A 17,276-nucleotide genomic window follows, 5' to 3' on the forward strand; every position below is an offset into this window, starting at 1 on the left:
GAAAGGACATAGAATAAGAAAGGGGGGGTTGGTGTAAGGCAGTGGTTTCCAACCAGTGTGGTCCTTGAGGGGGTTGAATGAGGGAGAGTTGGTAACCAAATGGACCTTTATAGATCTTTATAACTCTTGAGAGCGTAAAATGAAACCAAATGGACCCGCAACGGGTCCATTTGGTTTCATTTTACGCTCTCAAGAGTTACATAATTATTGTTAAACATCTGCACTACTTCATTTACAAGAATTCCACAGAATTAGCGAATGTAAAACAAATCTTATTTCGATCAACGTTTGCCAAAAAGCATGGAATTGTAGACACAATCTTATCCAACGAAAACAGAACATACTTTTGTTTTGGGTCTGAGAGGCTTAAATCTCATCACATGGTGGTCCGTATTTTTTATAGCGCTTTTCCAAGTGCTTAAAGCGCTTTACAATGGTTCATTCATTCAAACATTTTGCAACCAGATCTTATTTTAATGATGTTTTGGGAGACAAGAAACACTTTCCTTCATGGGGTTTTTATGTGGGTAATATGTGTGTTTTAGATATTTCAGTATTTCAAAGTGTCCACAATGTCATGGACACTGGGCTCACTTACTTCCTGGACTACATGTTGTCTTAGCATTATGTTATGCTTTAGCTATTGGAAAATAGCAGATCTATATGGCCACCATCGAAGAACGACTGACATGGAAACATAGCTTTTTCAGAAAACTGTCAGGATGTAGAAGACTATAATCTGATCTCAGGTCAAAATGGGTTAAAAAATGAGATGCCTCATTGGCCTCTCCAGTTCGTTGGAGCGATGTGTCGACGGGAGTGGCGGAATAATTTACACTGGGAGAGGAAGTACGCCGGAAGAGTGGAAGGTACGCTACGTGCACGCTGCCACTCAAGTGATTATACTGGCCAATCACAGTGCGTCTTTTCCGGGACTTACAGACCCAAACATGCGCTCTGTGACGCACGCTCATGCTTCCGCGGGGCTTCGCAAGGAATCTCGGGATTGGCGAAAGGGCCTTTCTGTGTGGAGTTTGCTTGTTCTCCCCGTGTCCCCTAGGGTAGGTACCCTCACAAAAAACATGCAGTAATCCTGGTCTCTAAACTGCCTCCCCCTGGCCAGCCGGGGCGCCTGATGGAGGGGAAAGGAACTGGTTGGAATAACGTGTTCCTTCCACGCGCTACGTCCAACCATGGAAAACTCCCCCCTGTCAGGTGTAAAGGAGCAACTTGGACACTCAGGCATGAAGGAAGCATGAGTTCAAGTCCGTTGCTCTCCACATGTCCCCCATATATGGGGACTAGTTTGGCGGAGGGTGTGTTGAGCCCAGGATCACATTAGATAATTGACACAGGGGTGAAAAATGGGTTGCAAAATCGTGGGTTCAAAAATTATATATATATAAAAAAAAAAAGCTTCTAATATATTATTTATGCCCCAAAATCTATAAATCTCACACTATTAAGGCAACCGGCCGGTTCCACGCACTGCACAAGGTGCCCTTTTCTTTTCACTTGAGCACCTGCCCCTTCTAAATGTCTGTGCACGCCACGGAAATGCAAACGAGAGAGGATGGGGGCTGAGTATATGGAGGGGGGCAGAGAGAGGGGAAGAATGCGCGAGAGGGAGAGGAAGGAGTGATACAGAGGGGGAAAGGAGCAAACATATGGAAATGAGCAAGCTAGGAAGAGGAACTTCTGGAGTGATTGAGGTGATCCTGGCTGGACTTGCAGGCCTCCTGCAGATGACTGAGGAGCAGCTCGTCGCCAGAACAGAGGATAGAAGACGCGTGCGTCATTGTTGTTGTCGGGTCGGGTTGAAAACCTGTTATCTCCACTAGAATCTTGCGGTGGCCTCGCGTCTTAACCCATTTTTGTCGGGAACCCCTTTTTGGTGTTAGCATCATGTCATGCTTTAGCTATTGAAAAATAGCAGATCTACAAGCTCATAGCGCGCCACCGAGTGGCGCGCTACGAGCTTGTAGGTCTGCTGTTTTTGAAAAATCAAAGAACGGCTGACAGAATCTGAGGTCAAAATGGGTTAACGCCACGCAGTCCGCGTCGTTGTTGTTTCTTCTCTGTGAATATCGTGTGTCCGAGTGTGAGAGACACACACACACACACACACACACACACACACACACACACACACACACACACACACACACACACACACACACACACACACACACACACACACAGTGTACATTCTGAAGGAGGGCAGACAGTGATGTGTCACACTCTTTTGGCCACACTGACCGTGTTGTTGTTTCTACTCGCCTTTTCCTTCCAAATCGGCTTTCAATGTAAGAGTCTGGCCCATAGAGTCGGGTGGCTGGCGCTCTGAGCCACCACTAGATGGGGCTGCTGGCGGTCAACGAGTTAAAGGGTGCAGAATGAAGGTTAGGACGTTGGAGCGCAGTCAGGAACAATGGAATTTAATAATAATGCATATCATATTTTCATATGGCAGCCATCTGCCTGTCTGCTGCCTCTCGGTGTGATACAGTAGAAGTGATCCTGTGTTAATGGTGTCTCTCAAGAAGAACTCGCTATGCTAGAACTAGAACAGTGGTTCTGAACCTGTGGGTCCTCTCACCTAGAGCAGGGGTTCTCAACGTTTTTGGCCGGGGACCCCCGGAAATGCTTTGCAATGTCTCGGGACCCCCGCCCCGCCCCCTCCCGACCCCCAATATAAATTGACTGCTACAATAACCTTAACCCATTTTGGGCGGGAACCCCTTTTGGTGTTTTAAGCATTGTTATAATTTAGCTATTTAAAAATAGCAGATCTACAAGCTCATAGCGCGCCACCGAGTGGCGCGCTACGAGCTTGTAGGTCTGCTATTTTTGAAAAATCGTGAAAATAAAATTTAAAAACTAATATATATTTTTTTTTTAAATAATTTGGGGACCCCCTAAAATAATTTGGCGACCCCCCGAGGGGTCGCGACCCACGGGTTGAGAACCCCTGACCTAGAGGGGGGGGGGTCCCCAGATAGCAGTGGGGGGGGGGGGGGGTTAAACTAAACATAATGCCCCAACTCTTAATGCCCAAGTGCTTGTCGGGGTGCGTTACAGAAAAGGTTGAGAACCACTGCACTCTAAAATACTCAGCCAGTGTCATGGTGACCCTGAGAGTGTGCAAAAATTGACAAATTCTACTTCAACTCACTGTAACCCTTTTTCAAGGGTAACAGTACCTGTGTGTGTGTGTGTGTGTGTGTGTGTGTGTGTGTGTGTGTTGTATTTTGACACTTGCTTTGGCAATGTAAACTAAGGTTTTCTCATGTCAGTAAAGCTACTTTGAATCGAATTGATGTCTGTCTGTCTGTCTGTCTGTCTGTCTGTCTGTCTGTCTGTCTGTCTGTCTGTCTGTCTGTCTGTCTGTCTAGACCAATGTGAAATAATATCCAGGGCACACCGGCGGCACAGACATTCTCAGTTCTGCTGTCTGATGTTTGCGTGTAAGATTCCCACCATGGAACACTGGAATGCTGTATCCCAGGGGTGCCCAAAAGGTAGATCGCGATCTACCAGTAGATCACAAAGGCTGTGCAGGTAGATCACATGACATGCCCCTAAAGAGTATTTAATTTAAATATATTGAAGAAAAAAAACGATAAAAAAAAACAAAAAACATTTCTCCCCCTCTATTTCCCATTCCAAGTGCATTTGTCTTATACTGTACAGAATGTAACACAAACTCTACTATTCCGAAGCCCCCTCAGGTACATATTTAAACTATTTTCAGCAATGGTATAATAATTGATTTGGTGGGTAGATCTTGCCGAGCTGGTCATTTTGAAAGTAGCTCTCAAGTCAAAAAGTGTGGGCACCCCTGCTGTAGCCTAATACTGTGTGTGTGTGTGTGTGTGTGTGTGTGTGTGTGTGTGTGTGTGTGTGTGTGTGTGTGTGTGTGTGTGTGTGTGTGTGTGTGTGTGTGTGTGTGTGTGTGTGTGTGTGTGTGTGTGTGTGTGTGTGTGTGTGTGTGTGTGTGTGTGCGTGCGCATGTGCGCACACACATTATACACACGTTCATGTGAAGTTGCGCTCATGCATGTGGCATTTGTTTGAGGAACAGTTACATGGTTTTTTTTATAGGAATATGATCGTTATTTACTCATTATTCGCACAGCTTATTCTAATATGGATTCATATGTCCAAAGCTATTAGAATAGCTACTGTCAACTCCTATATGGATGTAGTATAACTATCTCTGACAGAGAAACTTTTTTATAGTTTCACAAGATGGTATTACCCAAAGTGTTAATGTAACAAAGCTCTGTTTACACCTTCATTTAATTCCTATTTATATTCAATATTTATTTTGTTTATTTTGATTGTCTTGTTCCACTTTTGCTATGGCAATGTAAACGTACGTTTTCTCATGCCAATAAAGCTCCATTGAATTAGAGAGAGAGAGAGTTTTCTGTCTATTAGAGGTTTGTGTGTGTGTGTGTGTGTGTGTGTGTGTGTGTGTGTGTGTGTGTGTGTGTGTGTGTGTGTGTGTGTGTGTGTGTGTGTGTGTGTGTGTGTGTGTGTGTGTGTGTGTGTGTGTGTGTGTGTGTGTGTGTGTGTGTGTGTGTGTGTGTGTGTGTGCGCGCGCAATCAATCGGGACGAATGATCAACAATCAAACAGTAATTCAATCTCAAAGTGGGGAAAGATGCAGGGATTAAGTCAAATGAAACAAGTCCATAATTACTGACACACACGCACGCTGTGGATAAGCCAATGCGTCATGGCTGGGCTTTGGATCGGCAAGATGGCTGTTTTTTTGGGCTGGGGAAGAGTGTCAGTGTGGTCGACTATAGCAGACCGCCTCGTCCTCCATGTTGCTCCTCCAGACCTGTGGTGCTACTAATGATGGATCTGATCTGGTGTGGAGGCTTTGAGTCCCACCACGCGCCTCGCCACTGATGAAAAGCAGCCATGCGCCGGGTTGAAGGCAGCTGCTCTCGCTGACTGGGAGCAGTGAGTCTCGGGTGCAGTACTTAGTTTAGACAGTTTTTGGTTTAGACTAGTCATTGGTTAGACTTAGACCAGTCATTAGTCCTACAACTACAACCTATCTCAAACCCTCACCCTAAACCTAACCTCCCACGGGGCAGCACACCTAAACCTAACCCATGTCTAACCAATGACTATTCTAAACTAAGTATGCACCCCGTGAGTCTCATCTCATTGGGCAGTGTTGTTTTTTGGTAGCAAATGTTGTTGTTTTTTTAGTCATAGTCTCTTGAATAGTTATCATTTAGATTTAGTCACATTTTAGTCACCTGGAATGTCTAGTTTTAGTCGACTAAATATCATAGGGTTTTAGTCGACTAAATCTACAGTTGATTTAGTCGACTAAAACGTATTTTGGCGGCAAGATTGTAGGTATTGTATTGTTTGTTCCAAGAGAAAGTGATATGGCCTCACCTGTGATAATCTGTTCATTATATTTATGCTCTCTTCACATTTTGTGAACTAGACCTGTACGTGCCCGTCGGCCACCAGCCTGCTTGAGAACGATGCAACTTGTGAACCTAATAATACCCGTTGTCAACTTGTCATAGCGCCCGTTTGAACTATCTGTCTGTGTCCCTTTCGTGCCCATACTGTATATGAAGATCTCTGTATCTGTCTGTCTGAAGAGTGCAAACTGAAGTGGATTGGTTAAGTAATCAATTGGCAGGTGTGGGGTTGACATGGCAATCAATTGGCTGAGGCAGAGGCTGAAAATTGCACAGGTGAGGGGACTTGGGTTCATTAGGTTCACTGGCAGAGCCTTACCAGAGCCTCTTGTGGTGTTTCTGGACAACGGTGTACATGCCACCGACTCGAGTCCGGGCACCGCACTCCCTGTGGGGGTGTGGAACGCGTGTGTTTGAAGTCGGTGGGGCAAACGGTTATCGAGTTACGTGCATTACAACCACACACACACATGCACGCTCGTGTGCGCGCGCGCACACACACACACAGACAGAGACATGGCACATTTATAGTTAGATGAAGCCTCATGTTGTAACTTCATCATTAACCCATTCAGGCCTGACGTCGAAATTAAAAAAAAAAAAGTTTTCTAAATCATGACAATTTTCGGAAAGATTTGAGGCACATTTTAACGATTTTTCAAAAATAGCAGACCTACAAGTTCATAGCGCGCCACTCGGTGGCGCGCTATGAGCTTGTAGATCTGCTATTTTTCAATAGCGAAATTATAACATAATGTTTAAAACGCTAACGTGACATGGATGCGTTCCAGGTCTCAATGGATTAATCACAATTGTGTTGTTCATTGAGGTTTGGCCTTTTAGATGGAAATGTGGCTTTTTACTGTGTTTCCTTCATTTTTAGACTAGTCGTGTAGTCTGTTACAAAATGAATTTGTTACAATTATTTTGTTTCAAAAATAACGCTGCTATTTTTTTGCTTATGGCCCTTGTACTTTTGGAATTTTACTGAGTGGCCCTTGAGCCATCTTATGTTAAGAAGTATAGCCCTGTTTTAGCTTCACAACGTAACACATTCTACAGTGAGAGACAAATAATGATGTAAACGGTTAAGAGCATGACAAAAACATGATATAATGGTACTCTTGTGAGTTGGACCTGATGCGTAACGTGTAACGTGAAGTGACATACATTTGTTCCCACTTCATGGACACTATTAGCTACTTTCTCTAGTGTTTCGTAGGTTATTAATTAACGGCATCAACAATGCCTCTGTCTTCTTAATGCTTCATTAACCCAACACAATGCTGGCTGGCTGGCATGAAACCAGATTGACTGGCCCTTCTTGCATTGAACGATCCCATTCTAGTCAAAAATAATGGCAGAGGTCGAGAGAGAGTCCAGACAGTGGCCTTGTGGTTCCCCCACAAGGCTCGAGTGGTTCGAGTGTCTGCCCTGAAACTGGGAGGTTGGGGGTTCGATTCGATCCCCAGCCGGGTCATACCAAAGACCCGGACCCAATGCCTCCCTGCTTGCTTGGTAAGTAAGTAGCCTTGCCGAGCCATGGGGCCCATAGGGCAGGAGCCTATCTCCTGTTTCTGTAGCGTGAGGCAGGTTGATGTACAAGTACACCCCCTGGACATGACGCTAGTATGTCGCAGGGACTTAGCCCCAATCCAACCCTTGATGCTGAGTGTCAAGCAGGGAGGCTTGGGTCCCATTTTTAGAGTCTTTGGTATGACCTGGCCGGGGATCAAACCCCGACCTCCCAGTCTCAGGGCGGACACTCTAACCACAAGGCCACTGAGCTGAGCCAAAGTCCCGGACCCAATGCCTCCCTGCTTGCTTGGTGGTACTCCGCATCAATGGGTTGGATTGGGGGGATTCAGATCGACTACAAATGATTCCCGAGCGCTGCACGCCGGCTGCGGCTCACCGCTCCAAGAGATGGGTCAAATGCGGAGAACGAATTTTACCGCGGTAACGTGTGTGTGACAAATTGTGGGACTTTGCCTTGATTGACCTGATGTGAGACCACATTTTCACAACAGGTTATTTTGGTCATGAACATGGGGTCATAACTGAAACATCTAAAAAGACATATTACACACATACATACAAACCCCAGGAAAGTGTTTCTCGTGTCCTAAACATCATTAAAATACGCTCTGGTTGCAAATAGGGTGAAAAGTGGCCTTTTAAGTAAAATGTACTTGGCTACGTTTTTACACCACTGCTACAGTACTCAGCTAGCACTACTGTAAACACAGTGCTGGACTCCTAGCAGGCCCCTCCTCTGTGTGTTTTTATAAACAGACACACACACACACACACGCACACACAGACACACACACACTCCCCTGTGTGTGTTTATAAAGCCATAAAGCAGACCGTGTGGAGAGCTCGCACAAGTCGGCCATTATTCCTGGATCGCGTCGTCGCGAGCTGACCATGTTCCTGTGTAAAAAAACTAATCTTTGTCCTCCTCTGCACACAACGCACGCACATGCGCACACACACACACACACACACACACACGCACACACACACACACACACACACACTATGATGCCGAGGAGCTAGCTATGCCAGTGACACAGTAGATAAGTAATTGCTGTACGGGCACTACAGCAGGAAGGAAGAAATACAGAGAAGGCGAGATAAGGATGAAAGGGAGACACACACACACACACACACACACACACACTGCCTTCCTTTTCTACTAATTCCCTCTACTTTTTACCTCCTGTCTCTCTGCCTTTCTCTCTCTAACCCTGGTATGCAGTGTGTGCATGTGTCATTACTATGGTATTCTGCCGCCACAGCTTAACTGTGTGTGTGTGTGTGTGTGTGTGTGTGTGTGTGTGCGTGCTTGCATGTTTTTTTTCTTTCTTCCTCTTAGCTACTCTTGGGGAAATCACACACACGCGCATACACACATACACACGCACACACGGCGCTCGGCATGTCAGCACGGTTCCACCACATGGGAATAGGAAAGCCTCTCATCCCTGAGACTGCTTGCTCGCTCTCAGAGAACAGATCTGTCTCTGTGTGCTGCTGCCGAGACTGAGAGACCTGTTGCTCACCCGTTTAAAAAAAAAAGGAAAAACGAAATGTGGTTAATTACTTTGTGCTGGAGCGTTAACGCTGAATCATCTCCAGACTGACGCGATCTATAAAGAGGACCTTTTTTTCTGAAAAGAGAGTCTTGGAATAGAAGGATTATAACCTGCCCGGTGTGTGTGAACTGGAATAGAAGGATTAACCTGCCCGGTGTGGGTGAACTGGAAAGTCCAGCTGCTTAGCTCCAATATATAAAGGAATCGTTCAGTTTGTGATAAAAGCATGACATTTGGTACACATCCTGAATTTTCAACATGGCACCCATGGCAGCCATTTTTCAAAATGCCACCATTGACATCCTATTATAAGGCAATATTTTCTAAATGTCCTTATGCTTTAAGTAGCATGTGACATATCAAACTAGGTTGTGCTGACATCATCACATTTTGGCAAGTTGCTATGGCCAAATTTAGCCCAATGAGTGTTTTTATGCAAAGCATAAGGAAATTTAGAAAATATTGCCTTATAATAGGATGTCAATGGTGGCATTTTGAAAATTCAGGATGCCTCCACATCCAATTATGTTTGGGATGCCTTTGGCTATATGTGTACCAAATGTCATGCTTTTATCACAAACTGAACAATTGTTATGGTTATATGCTGCACTCTGCTTTTACGTAACGTTTTTTCCTGTACCGCGTGGCGTGATAATGTACAGTGTCAGACATTATGTCTGCGCAGGAATGGACCTTTTTATCCATCCAACTCTCACTGCATGGTCTACTGTACTCCCTACTGTACGTCACCCTGTCCATAGTGACTCCATAATGACCAGTAAGACGGCCTAAAAGGGCGAAGTCGCGCCGAAACAACAGAACGTCCTAATACGGTGCCCCTTTTTGGGGCACCGTATAGCAGATCGTACCATTTTTGAAAAATCGAAGAACGACTGACATAGAAACATAGCTTTTTCAGAAAACTGTCAGGATGTAGAAGACATTTTTAGAATCTGATCTCAGGTCAAAATACTCGGCCTGTGTCCGCTGTCTGTCTGTTTGTACTGTCTTATGTTTATCTGTACCGCGTACTGCTTAACACTCGGCCCTGTGTCCGCTGTGTGTCTCCTCTCCTCCCAGGTGACCTACGCAGATCGTATAGCAGATCTACAAGCTCATAGCGCGGCACCGAGTGCAGCGCTACGAGCTTGTAGATCTGCTATTTTTTTGAAAATTGTGAAAATGTGGCGCAAATCTTTGAATATATATATATATATTCTTTCGGAGTGCATGTTTTTTAACTCAACTCTTTGCTTCTGTGGGGTCCCTGGCTGGTTGGAACAACATATTTTGAGATTAGGGGTCGCGGCCAATTAGATATAATTCTGGCGGTCCTTGACATGATGAAATAGTTTGAGAACCACTGACATAGAAACATGAGGTTTTTCCAGAAAAGGATTTAGAAGACATTTTGTAGGATCGTCCTCGGGTCTAAATGGGTTAAGAGGCAGGAGTTAACCCAATTTGGGCGGGAACCCTTTTTGGTGTTGTAAGCATTATGTTATGCTTTAGCTATTTAAAAATAGCAGATCTACAAGCTCATAGCGCGGCACCGAGTGCCGCGCTATGAACTTGTAGGTCTGCTATTTTTGAAAAATCGTGAAAATGTGCCTGAAATCTTTGAATATATATTGTTACATAGCGAGTTTTTAACTCAAATCTTTGCTACTGGGAGGGTCCCTGGAACAACATATTTTCAGATGGGGGTCGGCGGCCAAATACATATAATTTTTGGGGTCCTTGACATGAAATATGTTCCTATGTCCTTGACATAGGAACATACAGTAGGTTTTTCAGAAAACAGTTAGGTTTTTTTTTAATTTCGACGTCAGGCCTAAATGGGTTAAACTATTAATCTGGTGTCCGTGAGGTCAGATGTAGAGTTGCTGGCCGGCTCCATAATATGCAGATCTAGGTGACGATCCATTCTTCTCCTGCATGTATATACTGTATGGAGCGTGTCTTGAGTGTACAGGGCTTGATGATGAGGTCAGATCAACATACGTATGGAATGTCAGAACAGGTCAGTTCCATATGGAGATCTAAGGGTTTGATGAGGTCAGATCAACATATGTGACCAGATTTGACTGAGAGCCTGCCATCGCGCAAATTACAGCTTTTCACCAGAAGAGATTTTTTTTTTTTTTTTTTTTTTTTTTTAAATTATTTAATAGCACAGGCAGACTCTTCACATACTAGAGAATGTCTGAAATAAGTGTCAGAGCTGAAATCGACATGTAAATATGAAATAAATGCCCAAACATGTAGCTAGGTGTAATGTTAGAGACCACAGAAGTGAACCTTTCAAGCCTGTTTTCTCAACTCGCTGTTTTCTGCAAGACATTACTCTATAAGCCATATCTGGTGGGTCAAACTGAACAACCAATATGTCCATTTGGATGATTGATTCCCTGCTTTCATATGACATGAAAAAACGAAAATTCTAAAAAATCCAATGGCAGTCCCTCAGTCAAATTTATTCACATATGGAATTAATTCTGTACTGGACCATATATGGAGCGTGTCACGAGGCGTGACGGACGGACTGACTGACGGGAGATGCAGGTTTTTCACAGTAAACGGCAACCTATGCGGTCTCAACAAGGTCATTACACTTCATGTTAGACATCTGCCTGACGTCTGTCCGCACACCTATAGGGTTGAACATGCATGTTGAACATTTTGTTCTAGGTCCCCCCCCCCCCCCCCCCCCCCGATACACCACCGTCTGCGGTCGTTCCAGAAGATCCTTGAATTCACTTCCTCTTCCCTTTTGTCAATTTAAAAATAAATCCAAGGCTTATAGGCTTTTGGTTTCCTTTCCTTTCTTCATTTTGTGTTGTTGAAACGTGTGGTTTGTACTTAGGGCTGGGTGCAAAAACCGCAATACCACACCATACTGCGGTTGTAAGGTATTGAGTTCAGAACTGCAATATTGTAATTTTTATATATAAAAAAAATATATCCCACGATTTTGTAACTCATTTTCCACCCAGTCACCAATTGCCTAAACTGTAATCCTGGGCACTACTCTCCCTTTGCCAACCTGGGGAAAGCCCGAACCGACCTCATGCATGAGGAGTGAGCAGGCCTCTTACTGTGCCACCATGCCCCTTATATTATTACAAGTAAGACGCGCGAACGCGGGAAGCGAACGCAGCTCGTAAATTGCAATAACAACAATTAGAATAAATTACGTACTTTATGGTTTTTTTTAGTTCTTTTTTTTTTCTTCTTTTTTTTAGATTTTAAGATTTTTTTAAGTTAAGTTTTTTTTAAAGTTTTTTCTTTAAGTTTTTTCTTTTTACGTTTTTTTTTAAGTTAAGTTTTTTTTTAAGTTTTTTCTTTTTAAGTTTTTTTTAAGACAGACATGATCTGCTGGGTCTCATAGTAAATGCTCACTGCGTTCGCAATCACTGCGTTCGCAATTACTAGCCCTTACCCGTTGTGAAATACTTGCCCTGGGTGCGTTTTCGCATTTTTAATTCACTAATAAATTCATTATTAATTTATAATTTGTTAAATTGGAAAAAGGGCTTCGTTAAGACCTCCATATTATTATGGTCAATGCCTGTGTGAAAAGTGGGAGTGATTGGTGCAGGGCTGCAGGCAGTGAGGAACTACGGCAGTCACAGTGACACACAGACATTCAGACATTGTCAGAATTATAGTATGATTGTTTTTTTAAATCATTCAAAACAACTTTTATTACCGCGATAACAAAAAAAAAAATCACACCCGTGTGAAGTGATGGCGCTATTATCATCATACATCACATTCCGTGCTCAGCCAATCAAATCATCACAAATGTCATTCCGGGCCACTTTTGGCGTCTTCACTTTTCTGCCCTCACTTTTTAATCCTCAATATGTACTTTGCTCAGCCAATCATATCTTCGCCATGGGGGTGATCAGCGAATCAAATCATCGTGTTTGTGTTCACACAAACAGACAAAGCTGGGCATAGAAGGAGGGGCTAACAAATCCATATGACCCCGGGCCTAGTTTGTACTGTCTTATGTTTATCTGTACTGCTTAACCCATTTTGGGGCGGGAACCCCTTTTGGTGTTAGCATTATGTTATGCATACGAGCTTGTAGGTCTGCTATTTTTGAAAAATCGAAGAACGACTGACATAGAAACATAGCTTTTTCAGAAAACTGTCAGGATGTAGAAGACATTTTTAGAATCTGATCTCAGGTCAAAATACTCGGCCTGTGTCCGCTGTCTGTCTGTTTGTACTGTCTTATGTTTATCTGTACCGCGTACTGCTTAACACTCGGCCCTGTGTCCGCTGTGTGTCTCCTCTCCTCCCAGGTGACCTACCTGGGCAACGTGACCATCTCGGGGACCCAGTTCCTGTCGGGATGCACGGAGTCGGCGGTGGACGGCCTGGTGGAGCGGTGGCACGCCAGCGCGCAGCAGCAGCAGGTGGTGGGCCCCTCGCCGCCCACCTCCCTGCTGGAGATCAGGCCCTTCCAGGTGCGCCTGCACCACCTGGACGGGCACGGCGAGGCGTCGGTGACCATGGACACGTACCAGGTGGCGCGCATCGCCTACTGCACGGCCGACCACGGCGTCAACCCCAACGTGTTCGCCTGGATCTACCGGGAGATCAACGACGACCTCACCTTCCAGATGGACTGCCACGCCGTGGAGTGCGAGAGCAAGCTGGAGGCCAAGAAGCTGGCCCACTCCATGATGGAGGCCTTCCGGCTGACCTTCCGCAGCATGCGCAGCGACGGGCGCATCCACAAGAGCGGCTCCTCCGACGAGTTCGCCGAGGAGGACTCCTCCACGCCCGACGACTCCACCCCGGACGACGGCTGAGGTCTTCCAACGGTCCCACACACACCCACCCCCGAAAAAAAGGCCTGATCCCCACCCTGATGCAAAGGTTGGGGTGACTGAACGGATAAAACAGATCACCTGCGCTCTCCCTCTCTCTCTTGTTCTCCCCTACTCTCTTTCTTTCTGGTACCAACAAGGAAAAAAAACCGTGACGCAAAATCCATCGTCGTCCCCCACCCAGCCCGACACGTCGCTCACCCCCAAGAGTGACTAATTTGTTTTTTACTTAAAGGGAAACTGGAGGACAAATGGACAACGAGAACCCCTACGTTTGCATACGGGGAAGCAAAGCCTTCTGCTGTCTCTTTGTCCCTCAAAGACCTGCGGGGCCTTTTTATGCATCTCTGTATATGCCCATAAGAGATTGACTACACATTCATGGTCCCATTCTCTGGCACTGTGTAATACAGCCCACATAGGCACTATTACTAAACCATAGTTCTTAAAAAGTTTTAGCTGGGACTGGGCTCACAAAAAAGTACCGTGGTCATTTGAAGACCCATCAGAAGTATAGGCGTGTGCTGTGACTCGATCGGTGTGGTTCTAAGTTTAAGAAATCAGGCTGTTGAACTCAAATATCCTCAAATGTTTTAATCATGTTGTCGACATTGACGGCAAAGCCTTTTAGCATAGTGACGGGTGAGGGGGGGTGACGGGGGGTGGGGGGGCTAAAAGATAGAATAAGCTTTTCTACCTTGCACATATCACTATGGTACTTTAGCCCAAGCTGAACTCCCAAATTATTTGATAATGTCTGGCTTTACACATTAACTTTGTGGCCAGGAGTTGTACCTGTTTAAAGGTTAAACCTGGGATACCTGGGCATCTCTGTGTAATTATAGCCACCTGGGAGAATAATAGGTATCGCTGTTTTAATATTCTTTTGACATTTTAAAGGGTGTCAATTGGCCATGAGACTAAGCCATCATGATGGAGGCACCTGTATTGTTCACATAATTATGATCTCTCTCTCTCTCTTTTTTTGTTTTGTTTTTTTGAGTATACCAAAAGTCAGTGTTTTAGCCGTGTGTCTTACCTGTCAAATTATGTGCCTCACTTTATTCTCCCGTCAGGTCGGTCTTTTAACTCTCGTCTTGAACTGTCGCGTGTGTGCGTGCCTGCGTGCGTGCGTGCGTGCGTGCGTCATGATGCCATCATATGTTTAGATGTCTAAATGTAACTGCTTGTTCCTGTACTCGTGTGTATGACTGTACATGTGAGTGCTTGCCTCTGAATAAGTGCAGTCTTTGAGAGGTCGACGGAGGGGAGAGAGTGAGAGGGAAAGAGAGAGAGAGAGAGAGAGAGACATTAGAAAGACCTGGTATGGTCTGATAATTAGCCAGAAGTGAAAACTTCTCTCTGCCCCAGACACACGGCATCCTTATTTGATGCGTAACAACAAGGCATTTCTAAATTCAACACTGTACTATGACCATTTTGCCAAGTTTTCTTTTAGTACATTTCTCTTGTATGAAATGACAAAAACGGGGGGTATACGTACGAGCATGTGAGAGTCGCAGAGAGGACAGAGTTTCCAGTATACGAACCCCACAAAACAGCCGGGGCGGGCGGGCGGGCGGGCGAGGGGGGCGGCCGACGATGCCTCCTCCCGGTCTCCTCCGCTGAATGTATGATAAGTCCAACGTGCCGTCAAGTCAGACCTTCACCAACAGTCGCTTCCATCTCTCAGTTCTCCCTCCTTATACACCTTACGACTAAAGAAGTGGCTGGAGTTGTCTGTATTGTCGTTTACCCACATCTGTGATGGATATCCTCCGCTACTTTGAACAAAGCCTTGCAAGCGGTTTTCACACAGCTCTACCGTTCTGGGTTATACGGTTGTGTTCCCTTCCTTTCTGCCTGGGGCGTCAAATCAGAACCTAGAGTACCTGAAAGGTACCTATAAATGTCAGCGAGGAAAAGACCAACGGAACTGGACTGTAATCATGCCTCTCTGGGTGATAAGGGGGCCCACACTGGGGTGTTACTGTTACTGAGGCCCGTATCAGAGCCCCTATGCCATGCTCTTTTTCTAACGGGACCGAGGCCCGTTTCAGAGCCCCATATGCCACGTTCTTTTCTAACGGGACTGTTGGACAGACTGGACACTGGACTGGACACACCTGAGAGGGAACGAACGGTCTTTGGTCTGGGATCTTAAAAGCAGGATGATCAAGATGGCTACCGCCGGTCAATACATACAGTATATATATATATGAATATATATAGATGAAAAAAATGATATATATATACATTGTATTTGAATCTCATTCAATAAGCTTATGTAAATAAATACAAAAATGTATCAATTTCCAAATATTACAGCATAAATATGGCTAGCTATTCTAAATGATAATAATAATAAAAAGGGGAGGACGCACCATTATACGATACAGAACCAGTGTTATAAAGCCTACTGTGAATACAAACAAACGTGGAGAGACTGATAGTGCTGGCTGTGCGTGCGTGCATGTGTATGTGTGCGTGCGTGTGTATGTGTGTGTGTGCGTGCGTGTGTCTGGCCATACAGCGGACGATGTGTCAGATGATGAGGTGAGAATGTTTCTAAAGCTGTAGATGAACTGTGTGATGTCTGTCTGCAAGCTCAGACACGCTTTAAATGTTTGGAAATGTTACCATAAGTGTTTTCTATACAGTGTTTGCAAAGATCAAGAAACAATTACATATAAACTATTTACCAAGATTTTGTGATGGCGTGCCGTCTTCTTTCCTATAGTGTTGTAAGTCAAGGTCGCCTGAAGCGAGTCCAAGTCTGGGGGGGGGTTGTCCGAGTCGAGACCGAGTGGCGGAGGGCAGTGGTGGAAAGTAACTAAGTACTTTTACTTAAGTACTGTACAATTTTGAGGTATTTGTACTTTACTTGAGTATTTCCAATTTCCAGTACTTTTAGTTCTACTCCACTACATCTCAGAGCCAATATTTGTACTTTTACTTCACTACAATTATTTGAAAACTTTAGTTACTGGTTACTTTGGAGATAATTTTGATTAGAAAACATACAATAACCACTTCATCCCTATACTTTTTGGCCATTTGAAAATAGCCAAATAGCCAAACAAGCCAAACAAGCTCACAATGCATCGCAACGCGACGCATTGTGAGCTTGTAGATCTGCTATTTTCAATAGATTTTGTATACATTTTGAACTTGTGTGAAATGGGACATTCTGCAATATGAGTACATTTTGATGCCGATACTTTTGTACTTTTACTCAAGTACATTTTCAATTTCGTACTTTTAACTTGTAACAAAGTAGTTCTAAATTGCAGTAGTGGTACTTTTACTTAAGTAAAACAATTGAGTACTTTTTCCACCACTGGCGAAGGGTGGCGAGTCCGATTCAATACCAGATTTGTATTTATTTTATCTCATTTGGTAGGAAAACACTGCGAGAGCAGGCAGGCATGTCAGCTATACTACCTTACTTAACAAGATGGCTGTCTATAAGCGCCAGACAGCTCTCTTATAAGCATGTAACGATACACTCAACTCACGATACGATACGTATCACGACAGGCTAAAAACATATTTCTAATCTTTATGAATATGGTTTATGTTGGTATCAATGGTTCTCATTACTTCCTGCTATGCAAAAAAAATAAAAACTGAGACAGCCAGGAGAGCAGGGGTACCGGTATATCAGTTACAACCACCCCTCGTGGGGAACTATTGTGAAATGGTGATATAACGGTTGTGTGGGGGCTTAAAGGACCACTTCACCACTTTTCAACATCTCTTCATATAATTGGTCCTCACTAATGTTCATGATAAAACACAACGATTTCTTTCCTACTCAGTCTGTGTCTCATAGGAGGGCTGTGGGCAGTTCAGACACCCGTCCAC

The 17,276-nt window shown here is 44.5% G+C and overlaps 1 protein-coding gene across 1 annotated transcript in view; it reads left to right on the top strand.

The window, feature by feature from the left end:
* pid1 (phosphotyrosine interaction domain containing 1) overlaps nt 1–14,046 on the top strand; it is a gene marked incomplete at its 5' end in the record, with an annotated part of 79,079 nt that extends 65,033 nt beyond the window's left edge. The window contains one exon of the mRNA XM_079513883.1: nt 12,879–14,046. Coding sequence (XP_079370009.1) covers nt 12,879–13,391 — 513 coding nt within the window. The 3' untranslated portion in view covers nt 13,392–14,046. The remainder of the gene's footprint in view (nt 1–12,878) is intronic.
* Between the last annotated feature and the right edge of the window lie 3,230 nt (nt 14,047–17,276).

Source organism: Electrona antarctica (assembly GCF_951216825.1).
Source record: "Electrona antarctica genome assembly, chromosome: 11".
Taxonomy (NCBI): Eukaryota; Metazoa; Chordata; class Actinopteri; order Myctophiformes; family Myctophidae; genus Electrona; species Electrona antarctica.